This window comes from Hemicordylus capensis, chromosome 6 (assembly GCF_027244095.1).
Source record: "Hemicordylus capensis ecotype Gifberg chromosome 6, rHemCap1.1.pri, whole genome shotgun sequence".
In the NCBI taxonomy this organism is placed as follows: domain Eukaryota; kingdom Metazoa; phylum Chordata; class Lepidosauria; order Squamata; family Cordylidae; genus Hemicordylus; species Hemicordylus capensis.
The window spans coordinates 11,178,949-11,206,820 of record NC_069662.1 but is presented as its reverse complement, the minus strand read 5'-3'; the positions used below and the strand labels follow the sequence as shown (position 1 = coordinate 11,206,820).

Here is a 27,872-nt window from a genome sequence, read left to right as displayed (position 1 = left end):
GATTGGACGAATCGATTCAATTTTATGCGATTTGATTCAAGGTCAGATAGAATAGCAAAAAGCAATTTGTGCATACCCCAACTAGCAATGTCCCCTTAGCTAAGCAGGGTCCACCCTGGTTGCATATGAATGGGAGACTAGAAGTCTGAGCACTGTAAGATATTCCCCTTCAGGGATGGAGCCGCTCTGGGAAGAGCAGAAGCTTCCAAGTTCCCTCCCCGGCATCTCCAAGATAGGGTGTGAGAGGTTCTTGCCTGCAACCTTGGAGAAGCTGCTGCCAGTCTGTGAGGACAATACTGAGCTAGATAGACCAATAGTCTGACTCAGTATATGGCAGCTTCCTATGTTCCTATTCATGCACTGGAGTCGTGGTGGTAGTAGTAGTGGCAATATCTGCCTTTTGCTGATTTCACTGGCCACTGCCTCAAGGTGACCTCCTTCTCCAAGCCTCCTCCTACCTGCCTGCACTGGATCTTCTCCCCGCCAGCCCCCATCGAACATTGTTTCACAGGCTCTGTCTTTGCCTCTGCTCTTAGCTTCTGGCCAATTTAGTCATCTTTGTCTGTGGGAATTTGGTGGGTGCCTACCACAAGCACCTGATGGAGGTGGCCTTGGAGGAGACTTTCCACGAGACCTTCAACCTCATCCAGTCCCGAGTCAAGCTGGAATCGGAGAAGCGGCACCAGGTGAGTGCAAAAGGGACTGTGCTCTTGCCCAGTCCCTCAGGCCCCCTTCCTTTCCGTTTAATCTTTACATGCAGACCTTAAACCAGGGGTGTCAATCTGCACCCTGCCAGCTGTTGTTGGCCTACAACTCCCATCATCCCCAGTCACAGTGGCCAGAAGCCAGGGATTATGGGAGTTGTAGGCCAACAACAACTGGAGGGGTGAAGTCTGACATCTTCCTGAACATTCCTGAACCACAGCTACATAAGGTAGACTTCTGGCTGTGCTGAATGACCGTTCTGCATATGCACAGAAAAAGTCTTTCTCCAGGCAGCTTACATGGGCAAAGGCTCCGCAAAACACATGATGTGGGTTTTGTGGAGCAACAGAATTGGTCTCTCTGCTGGTGACCTCTAGTGTGAAAACAACTCACATATGAACTAGTCATTTTTAAAAAAATGTATATCGGCTTTTCTTCAAAGAATTCAGAGTAGCTGAACATGAAATGATAATGATCTGAATATCAACGGAATAAAAAAATCCAAGAAAAACAGAAATGTAGGTACATAGGATCCACCTAATGGCACAGCGAGGAAGTAACTTGCCTAGGGAGTAAGAGGTTGCCGGTTCGAATCCCCACTGGTATGTTTCCCAGACTATGGGAAACTCCTATATTGGGCAGCAGTGATATAGGAAGGTGCTGAAAGGCATCATCTCATACTGCGTGGGAGAAGGCAATGGAAACCCCCTCCTGTATTCTACCAAAGACAACCACAGGGCTCTGTGGGCACCAGGAGTCGAAATCTACTTGACGGCACAATGTTACCTTTACAGCATAAGCTGCCTTATACCGAGTCAGACAATTGGTCCTTCTAGCTCCGTATAGTTTACACTGACTGGCAGCGGCTCTCCAAGGTTTCAGGCAGGAGTCTTTTCCCAGCGCCATCTGGAGATGCCAGGGGTTGAACCCAGGACCTTCTGTGTGCCAAGAGGATGCTCTACCAGTGAGCTGTGGCCCCATCTCCTAGGGGGAATGTCTTACAGCAGACATTGTCTTACAATGTCTTACCGTTCACATGTGGTCACCCATTCAAGTGCAAGCTAGGGTGACCCCTGCTTAGCAAAGGGACAGTGCTCACTACAGCTCTCCTCTCCATGGCTTTGCCCCTCATGCTCACCCGATGTGCCTCAGTTAATGATGAGAGGAGGGCCTGGAGCAGGGTCTGAGGTGTTGATCAGAGTTGAGGGAAGGAGGCATATAGGTGAAGGCAGTTCTTTAGGTGCTGCTGTTGTCCAATACTGGATGGTCTGTGCAAACTCTCTGTCCTCTTTCCTCCCACCTTGCTGCTTGTCCCAGGAGCACCTGCTTCTCTCTATCCTTCCCGCCTACATTGCTTTGGAGATGAAGGCCGAGATCATTGAGCGGCTACGGGATGGGGGCCAGGCACAGCGGAGGCATGAAAGTGCCAACAACTTCCACAACCTCTATGTCAAACGCCACAAGAATGTCAGGTACGTGGCTTCTTGACTACCAAAAATGAAATTAAGCACTGCTGTGATACTTGGCTTGGTACGCAACTGATGATGGTGTTTTTAAATTGAAACCGGTTTTGTTTTAACTTGTAACAGCTGGTATTTTATTTTTGCATAATAAAGAGGTCTTGGTTGAACAATTACTTAAAGCCACTATGCACATAGTATCACCAACTTTTCAACTTACCAATAGTTTCCAAAGGCTCCAGAAGGTATCATTTGGTATCAATTGCAATCGTCTTTCTGGTAATGACAAACTATTTCCTACATCCTATTTGAAAATTTTGAAATTAGACTTTCAGCAACAAGCTTTAGTTTTCTGAAGGATTTCTTCCATCATCATCTACATTCTTCCACTTGACAAAGATTAGAATTTAAAACAGAAGTCACCGGGTCACTGTAGTGGACACTTCAACAGATGTGGACTTTACGTTGACTTTGTAGCACATGTGGACTTGGTACTAAGCAGAGTACTTTGGTCTAGTCACTCAGAAGAGTTATAACAATTGTACAATACCAGTTGTGTCTGTCATAATCGTATATTAAATGTGTTTTGAGCACAGTTGGGATCTGTTTGTGTTGTATTCACCTTGTGTGTAGAACTTGTACATCCCCTTTCTTCTATCCCAGACACAAAGGGGTAACTCAGCATTTCTCTCTCTCTCTCTCTCTCTCTCTCTTCATCCTGTAGCATCCTGTATGCTGACATTGTTGGGTTCACGCTCTTAGCCAGTGAATGCTCCCCAAAAGAGCTAGTTCTTATGCTCAATGAACTCTTTGGCAAGTTTGATCAGATTGCCAAGGTGAGTAGGGGACCCTCTGCTTTGCACACTCCCCCATACCTTAAGGCTGTTCTTCTCCCAGGATACCTAATCAGCAGGTGACGTAACCACAGGGGCTTATCTAAGGGGCTTATCTCCCATACTACTAGACCCCACTTGCTGAATGAAATTAAATTAGGATGTTCCCAGAGGGGGAAGTATTTTTCTGACCACCTTAACAGTACTTTTAACATAGAAAAATTTTCATGATGCCAGCAGATGGTGCTATGAAACTACACAACAGAAAAGTATATCATCTGGGCAAGGAAGTGGATAACTGAATACAAATACCACCAATATTTATATACAGGTTGACTATCCCTTATCCAAACTGCTTGGGACCAGAAGTGTTCCGGATTTCAGACTTTTCCGGATTTTGGAATATTTACATACTTTAATGAGATATCTTGGGCATGGGATCCAAGTCTAAACATGAAAGGTTACTGTATACTGTATTTTATTTTTTTAGGTTTTGTTTAATGTATAAAAACAAATAAGCATTGAATTTACAATAACTACAGGTAGCTGTAAATGCAATGAAAACTAATTGTGAGAAAATTTTCACCACACTAATGTTGCTGGTCATGTTAGACTCAAACATGGTATTTTAGGTGGAGATGAAATTCAGATTTCATGTGAAAATAATGTTTTGTCGGTGCTGCGGGAGCACGTCATGGTGGTTTCTGGATTATGGAGCATTCCAGATTTCGGACGTCCGGATTAAGGATACTCAACCTGTACCACTTTTCAACAAATGCTCCCAAAGTGTTTAAGATTGAGAGATATAATTAAATTAAATTAAATTAAATGGCTTCCTATCCCCAAAGGGCTCATAATCTTAAAAAACACACCAACCATAGGATAGACAACATAAAAAGCCACTGGAGGGATGCTGTACTGGGGATGGATAGGGCCAGTTGTTCTCCCCCTGCTAAATAAAGAGAATCACTACTTTTAAAAGGTGCCTCTTTGCCAGGTTAGCAGGGGATGTTATCAGTATTTTTATTCATTGTGAAATGTATTCATTTGTTCAAGTGAAAAGACCTTCCATTTTCAAATGCACTATTCCTCCATCTGGAAATATCCGCAATAAATAAGTTCATATCAGGCTTACGTTTAGGATGTCGTTATTTCAGGCTAATGTACAATGCCTCCCCTCCCTCACACATGCCATTGTGTCCATACCCTCACCATAATACTCCTGGCTATAGGCCAGCTACTAAGACCCAAATCTCAATCCAAGTGATCTGGATAGTTTTGCTTTAGCGGCCAGGAAAAAAACCCGGCATCCAATTCCTGTCACCTCTTAGGATAATGAGTGTATGCGGATCAAGATCTTGGGCGACTGCTACTACTGTGTCTCCGGACTGCCGGTGTCACTGCCCAACCATGCCCGCAACTGTGTCAAGATGGGTCTTGATATGTGCCAAGCCATTAGGTGAGTAGCGGAGGTGATTGATGACGTTGGGGGCCGAGAAATTATGCTCTCTATGAAAAGGATGACATGCCTAGAAAGGTGTATGAGCAGCAATGAGAGAAGACCAAAGGAAGCAACCTCTTCAGATTATACTTGCTTAAGACTAGGGGTGTGTACAGAACCACTTCGGGCGGTTTGGTTTTAGTTTGAACCAGTCTCGAACCGAGCCACACAGTCTGTAAGGACAGGCCAGCGGTTCAGTTCGTGCTTCGAACCGGGCCCCTGTTGGCGGTGCTGATGGGGCTGTGTGCCTAGGGGCCTAGGGGAGCCGCCACCAGCCCACCACCGAGGAGTCACACCTCCGTCACCTCCCCCCCCAACTCTTTTTCAAACTAGTAGGGTTCCCCCGATTCTTGTAAAGGGGAATCCTCATCAAATTCCCCTTTGTAAGCATCCCTGAACTGGGCCCAATTCAGCTCGAACTTAGACTGGCCCCTCTTTTTAGAGGGCCAGTCTGGTTCGAGCTTGAACCGATCAAACCGGTTTGCACATTATGACTGCTACCAGATGTGATGGGCACAAGCTCATATGGGTTTAAAAGGGGATTAACTGAGTTATATAGGAAGCTATATCAAGGCAGACCTTGGGTCCCTCTAGATCAGGATTGCCTCAGCACTCTCCAGGGTTTCATGTGGGAATTTCCTGACCCTACTTGGAAATGCCGGGAATTGGATGCATGACCTTCTGCATTGAAAGCAGATGCTGTTCCACTGAGCTACAGTCTCGGCCTTCAGTGTTCTGTGGTGTAGTAATACTTGCACTATGATTGCAATAAATAAAATAGAAGTGCAGTATATGGAATAAAATAGAACTCAGTGTAATTATTTGCAGTGTATAAAATAACTGCCGTGTGTAAAATAAAATTTAACCGCAGCATATATTTTCAGTACCTAAAATGTGACTGCATTGTGTTACCCACAGGAAGCTGCGTGACGCCACTGGGGTGGACATCAACATGAGAGTTGGGGTCCACTCAGGGAACGTCTTGTGCGGGGTGATTGGACTCCAGAAGTGGCAGTATGACGTCTGGTCTGATGACGTGACATTAGCCAATCATATGGAAGCAGCCGGCGTGCCAGGGTGAGAGACGCAAGATGGTGAGCAAGGATGCTCCCAGATGGTACCGGAGGGGCTTGCACTTTTGTGTACTTGTTTGAATGCTGGCCTCTAGTGGTCTGGAGGCGAATTGCAACCAAAAAACCCCACACATATACATGTTTGGCTATGCTGAAGTTGGTGCATGAGGCACCCTGAAGGCAGTCTTGCTATGCTGCTGTTGGAGCAGAATGAAGGCCATCAGCCCAGAGAGATCAAATACAGAGCCATCTAATTCTGAGTCAGTGGCTGTGCCCTGAAGCCGGGGTGTTGCTAGGTACCTAAAAGATCTTAGGTCCAGGCTCACAGCCCCGCTTGTGATAATTAAATCCAGTCATTCCCCTCCCAAGAGTAATTACCTCTTAAAAGTATCTAATATTACAATACAGCACTTATGAAGGTGGCAGCAGCAGAGACCTAGGTGAGGCTGGGAGCTCTCTCCCCTGCTCTGTTCAGGTGCCCCCACTGCACTTCCTTTCTGGAAGAGGTCATGGAGGAGGGAGGTGGTTGATGAGATTTGGGACTCTGAGCAATCCATTAGGGACCTGCACCCCATGGGCCATCCCCTAATGATGACCCTGCCCTGGGGGAATCTGACAGCTCTAAAATGGGATTTGGAAGATCATGTTTCACTGATAATCAGCGGGGTCTAGCAGGTTAGGGTTGGAGCCTTCAGAATCCGCCCGGAGCTGAGTGGTATCTGGCAGAATTTGCTATTGCCTGGCTTTACTGACCAATAGTGGTTACCTAACAGAACACTGGTTTTACTGGTCAGACTGGTGCAATTTTGACTTGTTATAGACTCTATGCTTCTGCTTGCAGTTTCAATTGTAGCTGTTCCAATTCACTTAGATACCAGTTCTCCATCTTCTTTATCAAATAGATCTATCTATCTATCTATCTATCTATCTATCTATCTATCTATCTATCAATCATAAAAACTAGAGCAGGGATCTCAAACAGTGGCCCTCTAACTGTTTTTGGACCACAACTCCCATCATCCCCAGCCACAGTGGCTGGTAGTCAGAGAGGCTGGGAGCAGTAGGCCAACATCTGCAGAAGGGCTGTAGTTTGAGACCCCCGGAGCAGAGGCTTGGAAAAGCTCATTTGGCAACGTCCTTGTATCATCTTGACAACTTTTTCTCTGTGTCTGCTGAATTGAAAGTAGCACCTCCTCTGGAGCATATTGGCAGATCTCAAAGGAATCTCTCAGCATGTTGAAGGCTGACATTCTGATAATTCAAAGTAAATTTGAGGAAGTGAAATACTGATAGTTTCAAAGTCTCATTGGAATGTGTATCCAATGGTGGTCCCGGGAGGGAGGGAGGGAAGAGGAATTACATGGTTTTGTGTTAGAGTCAGCGGGGAAGAGGAATGGTGTCAGTGGGCTCCAGCCCAGGGGCAGGGGACAACTGGTTTCAAGTGGCCAAATGCATTGAGCTCATCAGCAGGCCAGGCCCAGAACTCCTCATGACTCTTAATGTTGCTGCAGGATATTCCTACTTGTAGGCCAGAAAAAATGTCCCTGTGGGCCAGATTGCTCCCCAGGCCTTAGGTTGTGCAGGCCTGGCCTAGGGGGATAGCAGGTCAGTATGAATCATTCTTATGTATGGAAGAATTCCACATCTCTGGCTGCATGTGCATGTAACGCGGAACCACGGGTTTGGCTCCATACATACCCACCCCCAGCCGCGAAGTCAGCCGAACGGTGGCCTGGGTCCGGCCTCGCTCAGCGGCCCCCTGCAGATATGCCTGTGTGCATGATGTCAGGCGAATGGGGTGTGTGGCTCGGGCTCCGGAGGAGCCCAGAGGGAACTCCCCCCTCCCACCCAGGCTGCCGAGAGCCCAGGTGAACTCTCTGTATGTTATTTCAGGCAGCGCCAGCTGCCCGATAGGACATTTCCCCCTTTCTCTCCTTGAGGAAAGAAAGGGGAAAATGTCCTATCAAGCAGCTGCGATGTCCCACGCAAAGGGGGCGTGGCCCAAGCCCCCAAGCATGCTTGTTATTTTAGGCAGTGCTGGCTGCCTGATAGGATGTTTCCCCCTTTCTCTCCCTCTCTGGAGGAAGAGAAAGGGGAAACTGTCCTATTGGACAGCCAGTGCTGCCTGAAACAACCAACCAACAGAGAGTTGATCTGGGCTCTTGTCAGCCCTGGAGTGGGAGGGGGAAGTTCACGCTGGGCTCCTCCCAAGCCACAGGGCTTCAGCAGCCCTTTCCATTGGCGGCCCGGGTTCTTTGAACCTGTTTGCACAACGGTAGCTACGCCCCGGCCCACCCTGCTCTCCTGTCCAAATTTGGAAGTAACAGGGAGCCTGCAGTCAGCAAGACTAGAGGAGGAACTGGCTGTGCGGGCTTCCCTCTTGCATGAAGTACAGCCCGCAGAACCAATCATGGCCAGAGAGATGGAGGCACTTCCTCCCTCAACTCTATTGAAGGGAATGCAGCTTGTGGTTCCAAATTCGGACAGTTGAACCTCAGGTCAGGGCGACAAAACTCACTACAATCCGAGGGATCAAATTGGAGTTCCAGATGGAAAACCTTGGGTTGCTTGCCTCACGGAACCAGTGTTGCAACCAGACGTAACCTCTGACAACCTCTGGCTCTTTAAACTCCAGTTATGCGTTACGTGCAAATGTGACCTCTGTGTCGAGTGCTGCCCCCTGCAGCATCACTGAAGAACAACTGGTCAATACCTTTCCCTTTCAGGAGAGTACATATTACAGAGGCCACTTTGTCCCACCTGGGTGATGTCTATGCTGTGGAAGAAGTTTGTTTCTTGCAACGTGACCCTTACTGGAGGGAGAACAAGATCAGAACCTTCTTAGTCATTGATCCAAGGGTGAGCTACTCTTAATTATTGTTTTGCAAGGAAACTGCATTGGTCTTAAACCACAGGAGGGTCCATAGTTCAATGGGAGCCAATGCTTTGCATGCAAAAGGTCCCCAGCTCAGCCAGGGAGAGGCTGTAGCTCAGTAACAGAGCAACTACTTTGCATGCAGAAGGTCCCAGATTCAATTCCCGGAATCTCCAGGCTGGTCTTGGCTGATGTCAGTCAATACTGATCTAGATGAACCAATGGGCTGACATGGTATAAGACTGTTTCAAATGCTCATGATTAATTTCAAGCTAAAATGATCCTGGACAGTCTGACTGGGAAAGACGCTAATACTGGAGAACTGTTGCTGATCAGAGCAGATAACACTGGTTCAGCAGAGCTAGTATAAGACAGCTTCATATGTTCCCCATATTGGAAGTTCTCTTAAAGGATTGGGAAGGCAAAGGTCCCTAGATGTTGCCAGACTACAGCTACCATCATCCCCAGCCACAATATTCCGTTCTTTTTAATGAAATAAAATTAAAGGATGATGGAAGTTGCAGTCCAGCAACATCTGAACCCAAAGTTGAGACCCCTCTGGAATAAATAATGGGAAGGAGCTTTTCCCTCCATACTGTATTTACCTGAATAGAATACGACCCTGAATTTAAGATGACCATCTTTAAAAATAGAGAAATCCTTTATTTACCCAAAAGGAACAGCACTCCTGAATTTGATGGGAACCCCCCCGCCCCCATTTCTAACATCCAAAGAATTTGGGGAAAAAACCTAATCTTGGCTTCAGGTAAATACAGTAATTAATTCTGTTATTTAGTCAATCTTAGGGAGGGATAAGTCCAAATGAAATCTAAGTCTTCCCAATATTTCAGAAGACAGCACTCAGAGACCTATCCTCCCAGTCCTATGGGACTAGAAACAACAACTTCAACTACAACAACTTCTCCTCCTCCCTGTCCTCCTCCTCCTCCCTCTCCCCTCCCTCTCCCCTCCCCCTCCCCCTCCATCCTCTCCCTCTCCCCCCTCCCTTCCCCCCTCCTTCTTCTTGGAAAAAAAAAAGCCAGGTGAGAGTCTCTGGGTACTTTATACTACTCTCAGTGCCTACAGAACCATGTGGAACTCATACGGCGTTGTATATGGAAAAGCAGCTGGTTGGCTAGCATTTCTCTCCTCCGTGTCGTCTCTTAGTGCTTCTGGTTCTTGTTGTGTTCAGGCAGAAGAAGAAAGCCCCAGTGACCCCATCTCACCCGCACCAGGCAAGGGCTGCACGATCAGGGCCTCAGTCCGGATGACCCGCTACCTGGAGTCCTGGGGGGCGGCCAAGCCCTTTGCCAACCTGAACCACCTCGACAGCCTTTCAGCAGAACAGGCGGGTTTTGTCAGGAACAACCACTCGGTACGTCTACTGCAACCATCCAACCTATGCAGAATTTCACCCTTGCTAGGAGAATGACCTCTTTGAGAATCAAGGCGCTCTTTTCTAGGCCTTTTGCCATCTCTAAGGCCATTATGTGAGAATTCGAGACGGCTCAGTGCACAGTGCTAATTAGGGCACCATGGTAGCAAGTTCTTAGAGGGATTAACCAGTCTGAAGTTAAGGAGGGACCATAGTTCAGGAGCAGAGCTCATGTTCTGGGAGGAGAGCTGGTCTTGTGGTAGCAAGCATGGCTTGTCTACTTTGCTAAGCAGGGTCCACCCTGGTTGGCATTTTAATGGAAGACGTGTGAGCACTGTAAGATATTCCCCTTAGGGGATGGGGGCGTTCTGGGAAGCATACCTGCCTGCTTGCATGAAGAAGATTCCAGGTTCCCTCCCTGGAAGCATCTCCAAGATAGGACTGAGAGAGACTCCTACCTGCAACCTTGGAGAAGCCGCTGCCAGTCTGCGTAGACAATACTGAGCTAGATGGACCTATGGTCTGACTCGGTATAAGGCAGCTCCCTATGTTCCTAGGTTTTGAGTGGTTGTCCATCCCTGTGTCTAGCAGGGCAGAAGCTGGAGGCACAAGCTCAAAGAAAGAGCTATTGAACCATCAAAAGTTGATTCTGCTTGGAGAGCCTATGTAGCAGGCAGGAGCCCTACGGCTTCCTGGCCCTGTTCCGTTGCCCTGTTCCTGGCCCTGTTCAGGCTGGCCCTGTTCTGGTGCCTGAGTTGGCCTCTCCCTCTTCTCCTGAGTAGGCCCATTGGGACAGAGGCCCCAAGCAGCCAGGCAAGCGCTCGGCTTTGGGTGGTGGAGTTTGGAACCTAGCTTCTGCTCCTGTGATGCTGGGGAGTGATGGATGGAGCTGTAGGGAAAGGACAGGAGCCTTGCTATGGGGCACCAGATCCCCATGGTTCCTCTGAATCCAGGAGGGGTGACAAGCTCTGGCTGCTGAGGGCCTAATGGATCTAGGGGTTTTCCTCCAGGTCTCACCTCTAGGGGTTCTAGGTGTTTTCCTCCATGATCTAGGGGTTTTCCTCCAGGGCTCACCTCCAGTCTCAAAAGGCAGGATGGCTCTGAGAACCAGTTGCAGGGGAGTAATGGCAGGAGAGAGGGCACGCCCTCAACTCCTGCCTGTGGCTTCCAGCAGCATCTGGTGGGCTACTGTGAGAAACAGGATGCTGGACTATATGGGCCTTGGGCCTGATCCAGCAGGGCTGTTCTTATGTTCATATGTTCCCTTGGGGCTAGGGATCTTGGCTTAGGCCAAGATCACCAGAGGAGTCCAACAGGGACTCCTCTGGGTTGGAGTCCGGCTGGTTTCTGACAATGTTAGAGTTCCATTGGATCAATAGGTTTAGGTCCATTGGATCATTGGATCATCATCAATCATGGGATCATTGGATCAATAGGTGGAGGTCCATTGGATCAATAGGTGGAGGTCCATTGGATCAATAGGTGGAGGTCCATTGGATACCCATCCTCTCCTCCAAGAGTGACTCCTGTGGGTTAGAGTCCGGCTGGTTTCTGACAATGGTGGAGTTCAATTGGATCAATAGGTGGAGGTCCATTGGATCATCATCATTGGATCAATAGGTGGAGGTCCATTGGATCAATAGGTGGAGGTCTATTGGACCAATAGGTGTTCAATAGGCGGAGGTCCATTGGATCTTGGCTTAGGCATGCCCATCCTATCCTTCAAGAGGGACTCCCCTGGGTTGGAGTCTGGCTGGTTTCTGACAATGGTGGAGGTCACAGGTTATATCCCAGGCATCTTCAAGAAGAGAGCAAGTGTTGGGTAAGCATCTCTGACGGGAAGCCTTTACCCATCAAAATCAGCAACACTAGACCAGATGGACCAATGGTCTGACTTGGCATAAGAACACTCATACTAGAGGAAGAATGTTTTTATTCCTGTGGCTGCCTGGTCCCGGGATAAAGAAGAGTTTGGGCCATGTATCCTATCCACACCTCTGCAAAACAATAGAAGCAGAATATTGGGGAAGAGACTTTTCTGTCCTCCTCAGCACAGCTCTGCTGATTGTGGTCAGTACCACTGGGGGAGTGGGGTGGGGAAAGGTGAAACTTCTGGCAAAAGAGGAGAGAAGGGTATGTGGGAAACTGAAGTCTCTTGGAGTGACCTGAGGCGTGAGGAGCAGCTGATATGGCTGTGGGGTTGCTATCTGAGAGAATGCGGGGTGCTCAGAAGGAGGCAAAGGTTGGAGTTTTCCTTCCATTCCCCATAAGAATGTTTAGAGCAACAAATGATCATGCTGAGGCTGATAGTCAGGGATGCCATAGTAATAACCATTGCTCCGCGCTCAGGTGTGTTAAATGCCTATAAAAAAAGAGGATGTCAACAACGTGTTTCATGCCATAGTGCTCCCCTTTTGTCTCCTTGCAGGAGATCTCTCTGGGGTCTTTGAACCAGCAGAAGACCCTGGAAAGGTAAGACGGGGAAGAATCTGGATGAGGAATGAGTAGGTGGTAATACAGGCTGCTCAGAACAGGGTGAATGCGCAGGGTTTAATTTGTGACATGGATCCCATTCTTTGGCTTTGGGCTGGTTTGGTTCAAGCTTGAACGAGTCGAACCAGGCCGGTTCATCTCAAACCCGGTTCGAGTTTGAGACGAGTTTGTTGCCATGCTCCCTCTCTCTGGGTTTTTAAGAAACACTTGAAAACCCATCTTTTTAGAGACGCTTTTGGGGTTTTTATTCTGATTATCCAAAGTAGGTTTTTAATCTGTAAATCTGGTTTTAACTGGGTCTAGTTTTTAATTGCATTTAATTAAGTTTATATTCTTTTATTCTTATTTTCTTTGCTTTGTGAGCTGCCCCAAGCAATGTCACACTGGAGGTGTGGGATAATTTTTAAAAAATAAATACTTAAACTATTTGACAGGAAATTCAGGATGGACAAAAGAATGTACTTCTTCACACAGCCCATAATTCATCAATGGAACCTACTGCCACATGATGTGATGGCCACTAGCGTAGCTAGCTTTAAAAGGGAATTAGATGAATGCATGAAGAACACGTTTATCAGTGACTAGAACCTCCAGGTTCAGAGGCAGTGTAGCTTGGAATATCAGTTGCTGCAGGTGGGACAACAGCAGGAGAGGGCTACTGCCTCAATTCCCTTCTTATGGGCTTCCCAGAGGCACCTGCTTAAACATTGTGGGCAACAGGATGCTTGACTGATGGACTTGATCCTCAATGGACCTGATCCACTTCTTATGTTTTTTAAGACATTTAATTGATCATCCGATTGTGCCCTCTGCTGGCCACTTGTGGACTTTGCCCTTTATGTTCCATCTCAGGTTTCTCTGATGAGTCTCTTATTCCCCTCTCCTTTTTTGCTCCCCCTGCTTTATTTCAGGGGACGTGCACCCAGAAGCCCAGATGAAGAGCTGGAAGGCGTGGATGAGAAGTTCTTCCAACTGCTTGAGCAGCTTAACTCTCAAAAGTAAGTTATTGGGTCAAGCAAGGGAGGCTGGAAGAAGCAGGGAGATGGTGGGTGGGAGGGAAATCCCACCATGCTAACCGTTCCCTTCCTATAAGGAGGGGGCAACACAGCAAAATGGGATGGCCAGGTGCCAGAGAGGACAAGGCTCCTGTTAGAGTGGCCACTTTTCTCTTGCAGAAGCTCCCTGGGAATAAGGCTGTGTTCCCAGGGAGACATAGGATGCTGCCATATACCGAGTCAGACCCTTGGTCCATCTAGCTCAGTATTGTCTACACAGACTGGCAGCAGCTTCTCCAAGGTTGCCGGCAGGGAGTCTCTCTCAGCCCTGACTTGGAAACTTATGGGGAATGAGCATAGCATCTGCCAGCCGCCACGAGGCGTGTCAGCGGTGGTAAGGTCCCTATGCTTTGCCTCCCTCTGGTCAGAACTGCCAAAATTCTCCCCTAACATTGCCACCAATAAGTGGGGCAGTGAATTTGGGAGGGCCATTATGGCTGAATTCTAGCTCCTGGAGCTTCGAGAATTGGGTTGAAGAGGGAATTTGTGTGGGGGGGTACAACTTCTCATGCTGCAGCATTACAAGGAGGGGAAGATCTATATCCCCAGCATCCCCTCGTCTATACAACTATTGGAAGAGCTCCATTTTCCATTGACTTGCTACACCCTTTGCTAAGCAGGGTGTGCCTTGGTTTGCATTTGAATGGGAGACTACCTGTGTGAGCACTGTAAGAGATTCCCCTCAGGGGATGGAACCGCCACTCTGGGAAGAGCAGAAGGTTCCAGGTTCCTTCCCTGGCAACATCTCCAAGATAGGGCTGAGAGAGACTCCTGCCTGCAAACTTGGAGAAGCCGCTGCCAGTCTGTGTAGACAACACTGAGCTAGATGGACCAATGGTCTGACTCAGTATATGGCAGCTTCCTATGTTCCTATGTTCCTCAGCCCTATCTTGGAGATGCCAGGGAGGGAATGTTCCTATATACTGTATATATGTTCCTATATATACAGCTCCCTGTTATATGCATTCGTTTCTAATGTATATGTTATATACATATAACAATAGTTCTATACGTTATGTTATCAGCACTTTTGTGGATCCTGAACTCAATACTTCTAGGCTAGTAGGGGCGCACATTTTTTTGGGGGGGGGGCTGGTGAAAGTGGGTGTGGAGTAACACCCCCCACCCCCGTTCTCTTTCCTTCAAAGGCAATGGAAGAAATCGGAAGATTTGAATCGCATCACGCTGTACTTCAAGGAGCAGTCCCTCGAGAAGGAGGTGAGCACCTGGAACGGGTTGCCACTGGGGGTGGCATGGGTGGGGAGGTACTCCTCAGGCTTAAACAGGATTACTTGGAAGCAAGTTCATTGGATATCAGTGGGATTTAATATTTGATCCCACAAACCTCTTGCTTTCTCTCTTGTCTGTCTGTCTATCTTTCTTCATTATCTGTCTGTCATCTCTGAATAGTTCTGAGAAATGATAGATAGATAGATAGTAGTTCTGAGTAGTTCCCTTAAGTTCTCCCCCTGCATTTTGCCCCACCCCCGGAGCTTCTTCAAAGGGTTTCCCTAGTTTCACTGCCTGGAAACACAGTGGTGAAGTTGGCGGCTGTTGGTGGTGGGGATTTCCTCTGAGCAGTACTCATACTCTGCTTTTCCATCCCAAAGAGGGCCTTCAGGCTGACTAACCATAATCATAAACACAAGCCTACTCTAAAGTGATTTATAAGAAGTTCTGGTGAAAACCAATCTGCCTGCTTTCCTCCCACTCTAATGTTAATGGATAATTACCATCTTCAAATGCATGCGCTTTTTGCTGTTGAACACCAGATGCAATGTGCAGGGAACAGTGACACAATTCATACACAAAAAACAAACAAAGCCACTCAGGCAAAGAAACAAAGCCTTCATGTTCAGAGGCAGTCTATCTCTAAGTAGCAGGCGACAGAGGCAAACGAGAGGAAAAACCCTTTTGCCTTCATGGTCTGTTCATTGGCTTCCCCGCAGCATCTTGTAGGCTCAGAATGCAGGGCTACGGGGACTGTTTTGGTCTGATCATAAGAACAGCCCTGCTGGATCCGGCCCAAGGCCCATCTAGTCCAGCATCCTGTTTCACACAGTGACCCACCAGATGCCGCTGGAAGCCTACAGGCAGGAGCTGAGGGCATGCCCCATCTCCCACTGCCAGTCCCTGCAACTGGTACTCAGAGGCAACTACCCCCTTGCAACTGGTACTCCAAAAAAGCTGACCAGTATATTCACCTTCCATGGACCCAGCTGTGTATAAGATCCAGAAATTCAAAACCTTTTGGTTTAAGATGAGAGTTAAGGTGCTTTAAAATGTTCACTCATGCTGTAAAAAGCGTGGAAATTGCAAGTGCAGCTACTGACCTTACCGTTCACACCATGTAACCTGAAAGACTTAGTTTGTACGATCTTGTGTATTATGCTGGTTTTAGAAATGAGGCTCCATGCTGCCACCTTGCTCTTTCAGCCCAAGAATGAGTTGGGGAGGGATGCCTCCAGGCAGAAATTCAAAAGGTGCAGCTTCCCCAATCACTTGCTCGAGCTGCCCCTGATGAATTTCTGCCCGACGTATCTCTACAAGGCGCAGTGTGATGGAGATATTGTGCTGAGAAGACATACCCAGCATCTTGACCATTGTGTCCACAGTTACTCACTACAGTTACTCTTCCTTTCTAGTACCGACTATCGGCGCTCCCGTCTTTCAATTACTACACGGCCTGCACCTTCTTGGTTTTCGTTTCCAACTTCCTCATCCAGATCCTTGTTGTTTACAAGTAAGTGTGGAGGAGGGTTGTCAATCTCTGCCACCAGACTGGGCCCCCAGGTTGCAGGGGGTGGGGAAGATTACTGGTCCAAAGCAGTGAGGTCTTGCAGAAGCAACGGTGGGGCAGAATTTGAGTTTTGCTTGGTTCAGTAGGCAAGAGTCAAGGTTGGACAACATGGCCACTGGAGCATCATTCCCAGGGCATTCTGGGAGGGTAGGGAAGTCATGGCAGCCAATAGATGCTAAGAAGGTTTTCAAAGTCCCCGCAAAAGAGGCAGGTACAAGAAACCTTAAGTGGCGCAGTGGGGAAATGCTTGACTAACAAGCAGAAGGTTGCTGGTTCGAATCCCTGCTGGTACTATATCAGGCAGCCTCAATATAGGGAGATGCTGAAAGGCATCATCTCATATTGCATGGAAGATGGCAATGGTAACCCCCTCCTGTATTCTACCAAAGACAACCACAGGGCTTTTGGGTGCCAGGAGTCAAAATCGACTTGACGGCACACTTTACCTTACAAAAAACCTAGAAGGACAAGTCACCACAAGCTTGTGGTGAGCCCTCTCCGAAACCTTTCTAGAACTTCACTGTCTCTCTCGTCCAATTCAGACATTATGCTGCACGAGTCATTCACACAAACACAGATGTCTGTAAGCTCATACATGTGTTTGTGTTAATGTGTTCATTTTAAAAGTGACCCTGGATACTGGATGCATGGTATAGATAGGAATTATACCTCTGTACCTGCATTCAACATAACATGTGAATGGATGCAGGCTAGGGAATGTTCGCATAGATCTTCAAGCTGGTCATAGAGTGAAGTTTATGGGCTCCTTTCCAAGATTACTCGAAGCAGAATACAAATGTAAATCATACTAATTATGACATGATAATGTATTCATCTGCTCTTCCCATCCAGGACTGAAGCTCTGGGGATATCCTATGGAATTTCATTCTTCCTCTTCCTCGTCCTCCTCCTGACCTGCTTTGCTGGTCACCTAGGAGTAAGTGCTCTCGTTATTGTTTCCAGAATGTTCTGTGGAGGAACTCATAGGGCTGTGAGACTCTCCTTTCAGTTTGTGGGCATGGCTGTGAGGCTTGATCCACACAATCACTTCCACCCAGGTTTTCCTCCTGCCTTGCTTCCACACAACCAAAAATTGGGAGCACAGACAGCTTCCAAACCTGGGTAGAGCACAGTTTTTGATCGTATAAATCAGGGATTCTCAATGTTGGGTCCCCAGATGTTATTGGACTTCAACTCCCATAATCCCTAGCCCCAGTGGCCTTTGGCTGGGGATTATGGGAGTTGAAGTCCAATAACATCTGGGGACCCAACGTTGAGAATCCCTGGTATAAATGACCTCACTGTGTGAATAAACTGTGTACAGATGTGTACACTGTTCATCTGTTGTAAGAGTGTCGAATATAATGTGTGACTTGGGCACCATTTTCAACTGGATGCTGTTGTCTCTTCCCTTGCCCCTCTCTTGCATCAGAAGTGCTTCCTGAAAGGTCCCAAGATCTTGTACTGGGTCCCATCTGTCTCTGCCACAGTCTGCACCCAGCCGTGGCTCCGGGTCTCCCTGGGTATCATCACCATTTTAGTGGTCCTCACCATGGCTGTCCTGAATTTGGTATGTCGCTAGCATGCGCGCGCAGAGAGAGGGAGGAAGGGAGATGTGGGGTGATGATGGAGGAGAGAGTGATGGTGGAGGAGAAGAAGAAGATAGCTGGGTTTCTTCTGGAAGGGGGTGTCACAGGGTCAGGATTCTTGAGGTTATTTTGTTTATATCACATAATTCAGAGAATCTCAACCTTTGGACTACAATTTACATCATGCCCAGCCACATGGATCCTGTACTCCTAAACGTAATAGTGAGAGTGGGTCTCATCCTAGTTTCAGTGGGGATTCAGAGCCAAGGACATCAATGGTGGTAATTAATCCAGATCACTTCACTCTGATACAAGGCCATCTTATATCATCAGTGTAATCAAGTGGTAGAGTTTTCATGGATTGCAGCACTTCAGGTGGGGAAGGATGCACATTTGAATGTGTTGATTGCATTGCCACAAAAGTATTATGTGGAGTCTCTTTGACCCCTAGCACCATATGTGCATGGCGTTTTCCGTTTCCATGCAATGCAACAAAGGTTGTCATTACCCCAATATTTGTATTAGTAAACAGTCCACCTGGACTTTTCTTATGCATTCCACTATCTGTGCTCTGCTTCATCCCTCTAAAATGTCTTTTCCTATCACTGTTCCTTAGTTCTTCACACCAGAGACCGGACAGCCCCTGAATTCCACCCAAACAGGCATGAACATCACACGAGACGTTTCATCACGTTTTGACTCCCTCTTCAGTGTGCCGGTAAGTCATTGCCCCATGGGGAAATTCCATTTTGAGAGTTCCTTAGGGCCGTTCAACCTGTGACTTTCATTAACACCCTGTCCCCTTCTTCCTTTGGCCCTGGTCTCTCGTCCCTCCAGTATTACATCTACTGCTGTGTCCTGGGATTCCTCTCATGCTCTCTCTTCCTTCACATGAACTTTGAGCTCAAACTCACGATGCTGACCCTTTGCCTGGTGGTCTACAACGTGCTGTTCCTTCACACCCACTCATGGCTCTCCGACTGCTACATCTCCTACCTCTATCCCAACCAAACAGCTCTCAGGTAACTAGTCCTCATGGCATCTACAACTCTTGTATATGAAGGCAGAAGCCAAGTGGAGCCTGGTGTTTCCAGTCATATCTTAGGTTAAACGGTTTCTTCAGCGACCAATCGGGATAACATAAATTTGGTTTTAATGGACTGGGATAACAATGGTGCAAAACAGTGCAGCCAAAATGATCAAGGGATGGAAGCATCTTCCCAAAACAAAAGGCTAAAGCAGGGGTTCCCAAACTGTGGTACTCAAGATGTTGCTGAACTACAACTCTCGTCATCCCCAGCTACAATTTATTGCGGATGGGGATGATGGGAGTTGTAGTTTGGCACCATCTGGAGTACCACAGGTTCGGAACCCATGGGCTAAACCATTTGGGGACTCTTAGTTCAGAGAAAAATATATCTAAGGTGACAGAGAAAAACTAGTAAAATAACTTAGTTTAGGGGAAAGGATGACTAAAAAGAGGACATGATAGAACTTTATAAAATTACACATGGCATGAAGGAAGTGGATAGAGGGAAGTTTTTCTTTCTCTGTGATAGCATTAGAAGTCAGGGGTCACCCAGTGAAATGATCTGGCAGAAGAATGAGGGCAAACTAAAGGGAATACTTCTTCGTACAACAATACTTTATCTGTGGAACTCATGGCCCCATGATGTGGTGATGGCCATTCTCCTTGATGGTTTTTAAAGGGGGTTAGACAAGCTCATTCAGGACCAGTCTATCAATTATTAGTAGGCGGCATGGTGGCTATGAGGTAAGAAGCTGTCTACCTGAAAAGCAGATTTAGGCTAGATATTGGGAAGGGTTCCCTAACTGTAGAGCTGTTTGACAGTGGAAAGGTCTGCCTTGTGCAGTGGTAGGCTCTCATTCACTGGAGGTTTTTGAATGGAGGCTGGACCGTCCACTGTCAGAGATGCTGTAGCAGTTTCCCGCACTGGGAGGAGGTTGAACTAGGTCCCTTCCAGCTCTAATAATCTATATTCTGCACCAGAACTTTTCTTTTCAGGAGTTCCCTAAGCCCCTGATCTGGAAGAAGGACTCTTGGCAAGATTGGATTTAGAAAGTGGGATTCCTCCATCTGGAGTGCTTATCTTGCAGAGATGTTGAACAACATGTGCTGGGGCAAAGGTTTTAATCTCTCTTCAGGGCACACACTCATTTGGTCACGTACAGAGGAACAGCTAGTGTGGTATCACGAACCCTTAACGTGCGTGCTTTGGTTGTGTTGATAGCAGCACAGGCTCAGGTGGCCGGGCAGGGTACAATAGGTGGTTTTTTTTGGCTCAGCACGTGCTTTTTACAACCACCTAAGGAAGCTTTCATTTGCAATCTTGATTAATGTGGTTTGTGTAGTGTTGCTGCTGTTTGCTTCCCAGGCTTATCTGACAAAAGAGACGGCTGTTCTCACAATGATAGATCGTGTGCGCGGGGCTTTCTGCCCTAATTCGGGAGTGTGCATGTGCCTGTTTCTTGATCACATGTGATCATTCAGCGATCGTGTGCAAATAAAAAGCAAAAGTTGGAGTCAGGAGAAGTGATCATGCATTATTATTATTATTATTATTATTATTATTATTATTATTATTAATTTATTTATTTACACAGTCAGACAGGTATGATGATGATGATGATGCATTTATATCCCGCTCTTCCTCCAGGGAGCCCAGAGCGGTGTACTACATACTTGAGTTTCTCCTCACAACAACCCTGTGAAGTAGGTTAGGCTGAGAGAGAAGTGACTGGCCCAGAGTCACCCAGCTAGTTTCATGGCTGAATGGGGATTTGAACTCGGGTCTCCCCGGTCCTAGTCCAGCACTCTAACCACAACACCACGCTGGCTTTTTGTGAGCACCGAACACAATCACAGAGCGTTCACAGCTTCTGGACTTTGGTAGGACACTTTCCCTACCCAAATGATGATGGTGTGAACGATCGTGTGGATGATCTTCTGTGAAAGGAGCCAAGGGACACACACTTTCCGCTCATCCCCCCCACTTCCGCAAGTATTGCAAACACATTGGAGGAGAAGTACAGGTGGAACAGAAATAACTGCAAAGTGAAATTTGAAAAGAGCATTTCAGGCTTCTTCTTCTTCTGAAGAAGCTGACATTCAGAGAGCATTTCTGGATTTCCCCCAAGGAACTTGCCTTCCAAGAAAGGAGTTTTCTCAGATGGTTCCTCCACATTCCTGTGGGGAGTAGAACCACACCCCCTGGTCTTGCCTCCACCTATTGACCACACAAACAGAGGTGCACTTAGGAAATTTTGGAGCCTGGACCTAAAGGCCTTTGGAGCCACCCCCTCCCTTGCCGGAGCCCTCCCCCCACATTAAGCATTATCCCTCCACCCACATCATAACAAACACAGTATTTTTAATACATGGGTTCTTGAGGGCACACAAAAAAGACCTCACAATAATGTAAGAATAGAAAACACGTTAAAAGGTAAAGTGTGTTGTTGAGTCAGTGTCGACTCCTGGCGCTCACAGAGCCCTGTGGTTTTCTTTGGTAGAATACAGGAGGGGTTGACCATTGCCTCCTCCCATGCAGTATGAGATGATGCCTTTCAGCATCTTCCTATATCGCAGCTGCCCAATATAGTTTTTCCCCCAGACTATGGGAAACATACCAGCGAGGATTCGAATCGGCAACCTCTGGCTGGATAATCAAGTCATTTCCCTGCTGCGCCATTAGCTGGCTCAAATCAGGTAGATTTATGTAAAAACGGAATAGCAGAAACAATTCAACATACAACCCAACCTATTCCCATCCCACATATTTATCTCCCCACTCTGACTCTAAAGCACCCAGCACAGGTCATAATCACGCCCAGCATAGTGCAGCCAATGGCAACCACACCACCCAGGACAGACTAAATAGGATTTGGGGACCCCAGTGGGTGTGGAGGCCCTGGACTTTGGCCCCAAAGTCCAGGGGTAAGAGCGACACTGCACACACAGCGACATCGAGAGCCCTATTCTGACATTATATTGTCTGAGAATACAGATGTCTTTTACACTCAGGTTTTTGTGTGAATGATTGTTCATCTTGAAGTGAACCTGGACCCCTTAAAGGCAAGGCACAGATAGGAAGTGTCCTGCTGTATCTGTGTACTGCTGTACCCCTGCTAATTGCATAAAGCGACACCTTTTAATGCAGTGATTCTCTTTCATTTAGCAGGGGGAGAGCAACTGGCCCTGCCCAACCCCAGCAAAGCATCCCTCCAGTGGCTGCTGCTGCTGGTATCTGCCTTATGTTTCTTTTTAGACTGTGAGCCCTTTGGAGTCAGGGGAGCATCTTATTTGTGTATTATTTATTTTTCTTTGCAAACTGCTTTGGGAGCTTGGGTTGAAGAGCAGTATATAAATATTCATAGTAACAGTACAATTTTGTGCAGCTGCTGTTAAGATCCGCCAACAATTAATTTCTACCCTTTAGATGTTACTATGAAACGTTTACTTTGTTGGTGTATTCTATGATAGATGTCCTACCTGAATGTCCTGTAATTTGCTGTGTTTATGTCTGATTTATGATCAAAATAAAGCTATTCATTCATTGTAGTAGTAGTAGTAGTAGCAGTAGTAGTAGAAGTTCAGCATAACATGTGAATTATTGTACCCGCATACAGCTCTGTATTCTTTATGCAATTGTATGAATGTTGAACATAATGTGTGCAGAGGGCTTTGGTGCCTGACACAGCATTTGAATGGGACACGTACAGCAATATGAATCTAGATAAGCTATCCAGCTGTAGGGAATCCTGTACAATTGGGATCCATGTACTGTTTTATACACATATGCTAACCTTTCAGATATCCCACTGGATTTACAGAGGTCTGGGGCAGAGTAGTGGTTGAGGGCCAGCCTGATGGGTGCTTCTGAAGGGGATAAAACACATCAGACCTAATAACAGGCTTAACCTAATGAGTCATTTGGCCCCAAGACTGTCCGTAAAGGTCACTAAAGGAGAAAACTTTTTCCTGCAACACCTTGTGGGTCTGTTTGTTTCCAGAGAGGATTACAGGTAGGGATGTGCACAAATCATTTTTTTTAAAATTTGATTTGTGCCCAAAGCAAATCACTCCTGATTTGTTTTGTATCCAAATCTACCCCCTCCAAATAATTCCAGATTCAATTTGTATTTGCTTTGATTAAATTTGGATTCGGACTTATTCAGACCACTTAACAAGGTCCTAGGGCACCAAAGGGTGGTGGGCAGGTCCCCATGGGTGCCACCTACCACCCAAATTTCAAGGCAGTGGGACACTTGGTTGATTTTTTTAGTTTTTACTCATTTTGAACATTTCCTCCATAGGAAACAATGGAGATTTGAAGTTGCCACATCATAACCCTAACACAGATCCCCAGCTTTAATTTTTTTTTAAAAAAAAAAGTTAAGCTCTAGCCATTGTAGAAGTGAAGTTATGGAGCAAAATGTGCAGTCATCATTTTTCAAGTGTTTGGATTCTTTGGTGTATAATAACCTTTCCTCATAATGAATCCCTATGAGGATTCATTACACACTTTCATTTTTTCTATTCATTTTGACTGCATTTTCGACTGTGCCAACTGTCAACTGCCATGTGCCAACTACAACCCCCTCCCACCTGCAAGGCAGTGGGGTATTAATAGGAGGGCTCCGAATCTCGAATCGATTCGAATCAAATCAGGTGCAATTTGATTTGTACCCGAATCTAGCCAATGGACCACAGGGGTGGTTTGTTTTGTCTCCAAATCACCCGAATCAGCTAGATTAGAGTAGAAATCGATTTGTACCCGAATCAATTTGCACATCCCTAATTACAGGGGACATCCCCAAAGTGATCCTGCTCTTCTCTTCCCCACAGGCCTGGAGTGCTGAAGGAGCCCAAGATGATGGGAGCCATTTCCTTCTTTGTCTTCTTCTTCACCCTCTTGGCCCTGGCCAGGCAGGTAAACTGAGTTTCCAGTTCCCAAACTGGGGCTGTTAACAAAATGGCCCCTGGTTTTAAGAAGAGCGGGTTTCAGTGTCTTAGTGTTTTTCAAGTTTCCTGTTTCCTGGGAGCTCCTTCCAAAGAGCCCGTGTGGTGTCATGGCAAGAGTGTTGGAAGAGGTACAGGCAGACCCTGGTTCAACTCTTTACTCAGCCATGAAACCTGGGCTAGCAGCTTCCTCTCAGTCTCATATGCCTCACGGTATGGTTGTGAGGAGAAAAGGATGTGTAGTGAAGAACCTCATACACAACGCTGACCTCTTTGAAGGGAGGGTGGGATGGAAATGCATCAAATACAAATCATGCCAATGTGTCGACCAAGTCACTGCTGCGAGTTGCAAAGGATTCTGGGATGCAGATAGGCTGCTGTCCAGGTTTGCTGGGCCACATAGCTGTCCTTTGTGAACTGAAGTCGAGATTACAAATGATGGTGGCACTCTTTGAGGAGAGCTGGTCTAAGGAGGAGAGCTGGTCTTGTGGTAGCAAGCACGAATTGTCACCTTTATTAAGCAGGGTCTGCCCTGGTTTGCCTTTGAATGGGAGACTACACATGAGCACTGTAAGATATCCCCCTTAGGTGATGGGGCCACCCTGGGAAGAGCATTCCAATTTCCCTCCCTGGCATCTCCAGAAAAGGCTGAGAGAGAGAGACTTGTCTGCAACCTTGGAGAAGCCATGGCCACTGGGGAGTAGGGAGCTTACCTGCAGCCAGAGGCCCCTTTTGCTTTCTTAATCCTGCATGCAAAGCCACACCCCCTACACCTGACATCAGACACAGGGGCATGGCCAAGCCCCTGAAGAGATACCCCATCAGCAATTCAACAAACCACTGACTGGCCATGTCCCCAGTATTGGCCACGCCCCCTGCATCTGACACCAGATGCAGGGGGCGTGGCTACTGCCTGGGAGAGGGTCTGTTCAGACCCTGGGGCTTTCCTGCCCAGCCCAGCCCGAGTTTCAGTGAAACACTGGCTGGGGAGGAGAGGGCCAAGCCTCACGCTCCCAGTTGGCGAGTGCTTCGTTTGCCGGCTGGGTGCGGGAGGGGGCAAAGGGGTGCCCTGGTCAAGGGTGAGGAGGTGCTTTGTTGGCCCCGACAGATCCTAGTAGCCGAGGAGCGGAGGAAGATGAGTTGTGTCAGTGGAAGATGAGTTGTGACAGGCTGCGGTCATTTATGCAGAAGCTTGCTCACCACAACTGGTCTTCTCCTTGGGGAGACCCTGAGAAGTGATAAGTGGTGGGTATGGGAGTTTCCACACTACCCTTGCACACACCCCTTTACATCAGGGGTTCCCAACCTGTGGCCCTCCAGATGTTGCTGAATTACAACTCCCATCATCCCCAGCCATCAGGAGTTGTAGCTGGGGATGATGGGAGTTGTAGGTCAGCAACATCTAAAGGGCCACAGGCCGGGAATCCCTGCTTTACATTCCAGCCACCATCTGGAGAACTTCTCTACAGCAATTTCCAAAACCTCTGGTCTTCCTCACAGAGGCGAAAGGGATCTTAGAAATAGGGGCAGATGATGATGATGATTAAAATTTCCTGCAGATTCTTTTATAGACCTGAGTCAGGCTGTATGAGGCTTGAAGTGAGGGTAGAGGTGTGTGTGAGGGGGTTGATATGCCCTCCTCATGTGCTTCACCCCATAGACAGCTTAGAACATGTGCGGTGTTTGTAGTTTAGCACATTTGACTCCCTCACCCCGAAGCTTTTTTGCTCTCTGTGAGCAATTTTCTGTTGAGAACATATTATTGCCATTCAGATATTTTCTCCAAAAGTGGGTAGGAAGCTCCGCCCCAGAGCCATCACTCAACCCCTCTCCTCAGGTGCTCACATTTACAGTGGCTGTGAGGGAAGTCACTTCCATGATTGGCACCTGGATCTCCCACGGCTGCTTAACCCATCTGCTGCTGTAATCGTGAGCGACTGAGGAGAGGGAGGGAGTGACAACCAAGGCGGCATTTGCTACCCACTTTCACAGCTGCAATCATGTGCGATTTGGGGAGGAAAACAACTTAATGGGGCTTTTATCTCCTTGTTCTGCATGAAGGTGTTTCTGGGATGGGGATCCTGTCTTGAGATAGGACACTGTCTGATAATGTTTTGATTCTGAGCCTTGTGATTCTATTACCCTAGTCTTAAAGGCTGTTAGAAAACCATTATTTAGACCAGGAGTCTCAAACTGCAGCCCTCCTGCAGATGTTGACCTAAAACTCCCATCACCCCTGGCTATTGGCCATTCTGATTGCAAATGTAGTTCAGCAACAGCTGGAAGGCTGCAGTTTGAAACTCCAATTTAGACAGTGCTCCACAGAGTTTTGATCAAAAAGGCCTCTAATAAGGATGTGCAAATCAATTCGAATTCAAATCAATTTGAATTCAAACCAATTTGACTCGAATCTGAGTGATTTGAATCTGAATTGAATCACCCCTTAAAAGGGCAATTTGATTTGAATTTTCAAAATATGATTTGAGAGCCATTTGACACCTTTAAAAAACTGTTCAGTCCCCTAGTTGGTTAAAAAAGGTGCCAAAACAGGGTTGAATCAATTCCTACTTTGATTCGAATTCAAATCAAATTTTCAAACCAGATTCAAATTTGGTTTGAATTAGAAACAAATTTTTGGAATTCGATTTGAATTCGAAACCAATTTAAAAATCCGTTCGTGCACATCTCTAGTCTCTATCTCAAGAAGTTTACAACTTAACTTATTTTTCCCCTCTCCCTCAGAATGAGTATTATTGCCGCCTGGATTTCCTCTGGAAAAAGAAGTTCAAGAAAGAGCGTGAGGAGATCGAGACCATGGAAAACCTCAACCGTGTCTTGTTGGAGAATGTGCTGCCAGCTGATGTAGCTCAGCAGTTCATTGGCCAGAACCGCCGCAATGAGGTGAGCTCTGAAGTTTGGTTGCACATAATATTTTTCTCAGATAGATATCACTTCTGTGTAATGAAGAGATTACACAACACATGTGGGCAGCTGTGTGAAGAATGGACACTACTTTCTTTAAGGAAAGTAAGATTATGAGATCATCTAGCTTTGCATGTGTGTGTGTGTCCCTATCAGCTTCACAATGCCTGGACCAATTTGGGTGGAACAGCTGTGGGGACACCTCAGCGGCATAGTTTGTGATGATGTCATCCACCCCAATTCAGGATGGCAGACGCATGAATGTTTGAGGCACAAGGGGGAACTGATTTCAACCAAATTTAGTACAGTTGTAGGGAGGACACACAGGGACACCACAATGGCATAGTTTGTGATGATGTCATCCACCCCAATTCAAAATGGTGGATGCATGAATATTTTAGACGCAGGTGGGCTAACTTGCAAAGGTGATAATTATCAATTAAGATTCTAGTGAAAGGGAAGTAAGCAGATTTGTTTTTACCAGAACTTCTTATTTAATTATTAACATTTTTTTCTGAAAGGATGAAAGAAGTAAAATACATTGTGACATAATAATAATAATAATAATAATAGTAATAATAATAATAATAATAATAATAATAGTAACAATAATAATTATTATTATTATCAAACATCTGCCACACAATACACCAGATATCACTGTAGTCGAGAAGAAAGAAAAACAAGTCAAAATAATCGACATAGCAATACCAGGGGATAGCAGAATAGAAGAAAAATAAATAGAAAAAATCACCAAATACAAAGATCTACAAATTGAAATTGAAAGACTGTGGCAGAAAAAGACCAAAATAATCCCAGTGGTCATTGGCGCCCTGGGTGCAGTTCCAAAAAACCTTGAAGAGCACCTCAACACCATAGGGGGCACAGAAATCACCATCAGCCAATTACAAAAAGCAGCTTTACTGGGAACAGCCTATATTTTGCGACGATATCTATAATAACAACAGTATTGATGATAAAATTCAGCCATCCCAGGTCCTTGGGAAGGACTCGATGTCTGGATAAAACAAACCAGTCAATAACACCTGTCTGACTGTGTAAACAAGAAATAATAATAATAATAATTATTATTATTATTAATATTTTGATCTCTATACTGCCCTTCCAAAAATAATAATAATAAATTCATATTTCATCAAAATTACACATCTTCTGCTCTCTACTTTATTTAGGCACTCATTTTTTCACAT

The 27,872-nt window shown here is 46.5% G+C and overlaps 1 protein-coding gene across 6 annotated transcripts in view; it reads left to right on the top strand.

Moving 5' to 3' along the window:
- ADCY4 (adenylate cyclase 4) overlaps positions 1 to 27,872 on the top strand; it is a 74,924-nt gene that overhangs the window by 30,539 nt on the left and 16,513 nt on the right. For all 6 annotated transcript variants that reach the window (XM_053265660.1, XM_053265662.1, XM_053265661.1 and 3 more), the window contains 17 exons: positions 537 to 686; positions 2,023 to 2,177; positions 2,890 to 3,001; positions 4,330 to 4,457; positions 5,418 to 5,576; positions 8,299 to 8,431; positions 9,640 to 9,822; positions 12,251 to 12,294; positions 13,227 to 13,313; positions 14,519 to 14,588; positions 16,016 to 16,113; positions 17,023 to 17,107; positions 17,603 to 17,740; positions 18,376 to 18,477; positions 18,597 to 18,781; positions 23,626 to 23,710; positions 26,482 to 26,640. In XM_053265660.1, coding sequence (XP_053121635.1) covers positions 537 to 686; positions 2,023 to 2,177; positions 2,890 to 3,001; positions 4,330 to 4,457; positions 5,418 to 5,576; positions 8,299 to 8,431; positions 9,640 to 9,822; positions 12,251 to 12,294; positions 13,227 to 13,313; positions 14,519 to 14,588; positions 16,016 to 16,113; positions 17,023 to 17,107; positions 17,603 to 17,740; positions 18,376 to 18,477; positions 18,597 to 18,781; positions 23,626 to 23,710; positions 26,482 to 26,640 — 2,073 coding nt within the window. The remainder of the gene's footprint in view (positions 1 to 536; positions 687 to 2,022; positions 2,178 to 2,889; positions 3,002 to 4,329; positions 4,458 to 5,417; positions 5,577 to 8,298; positions 8,432 to 9,639; positions 9,823 to 12,250; positions 12,295 to 13,226; positions 13,314 to 14,518; positions 14,589 to 16,015; positions 16,114 to 17,022; positions 17,108 to 17,602; positions 17,741 to 18,375; positions 18,478 to 18,596; positions 18,782 to 23,625; positions 23,711 to 26,481; positions 26,641 to 27,872) is intronic.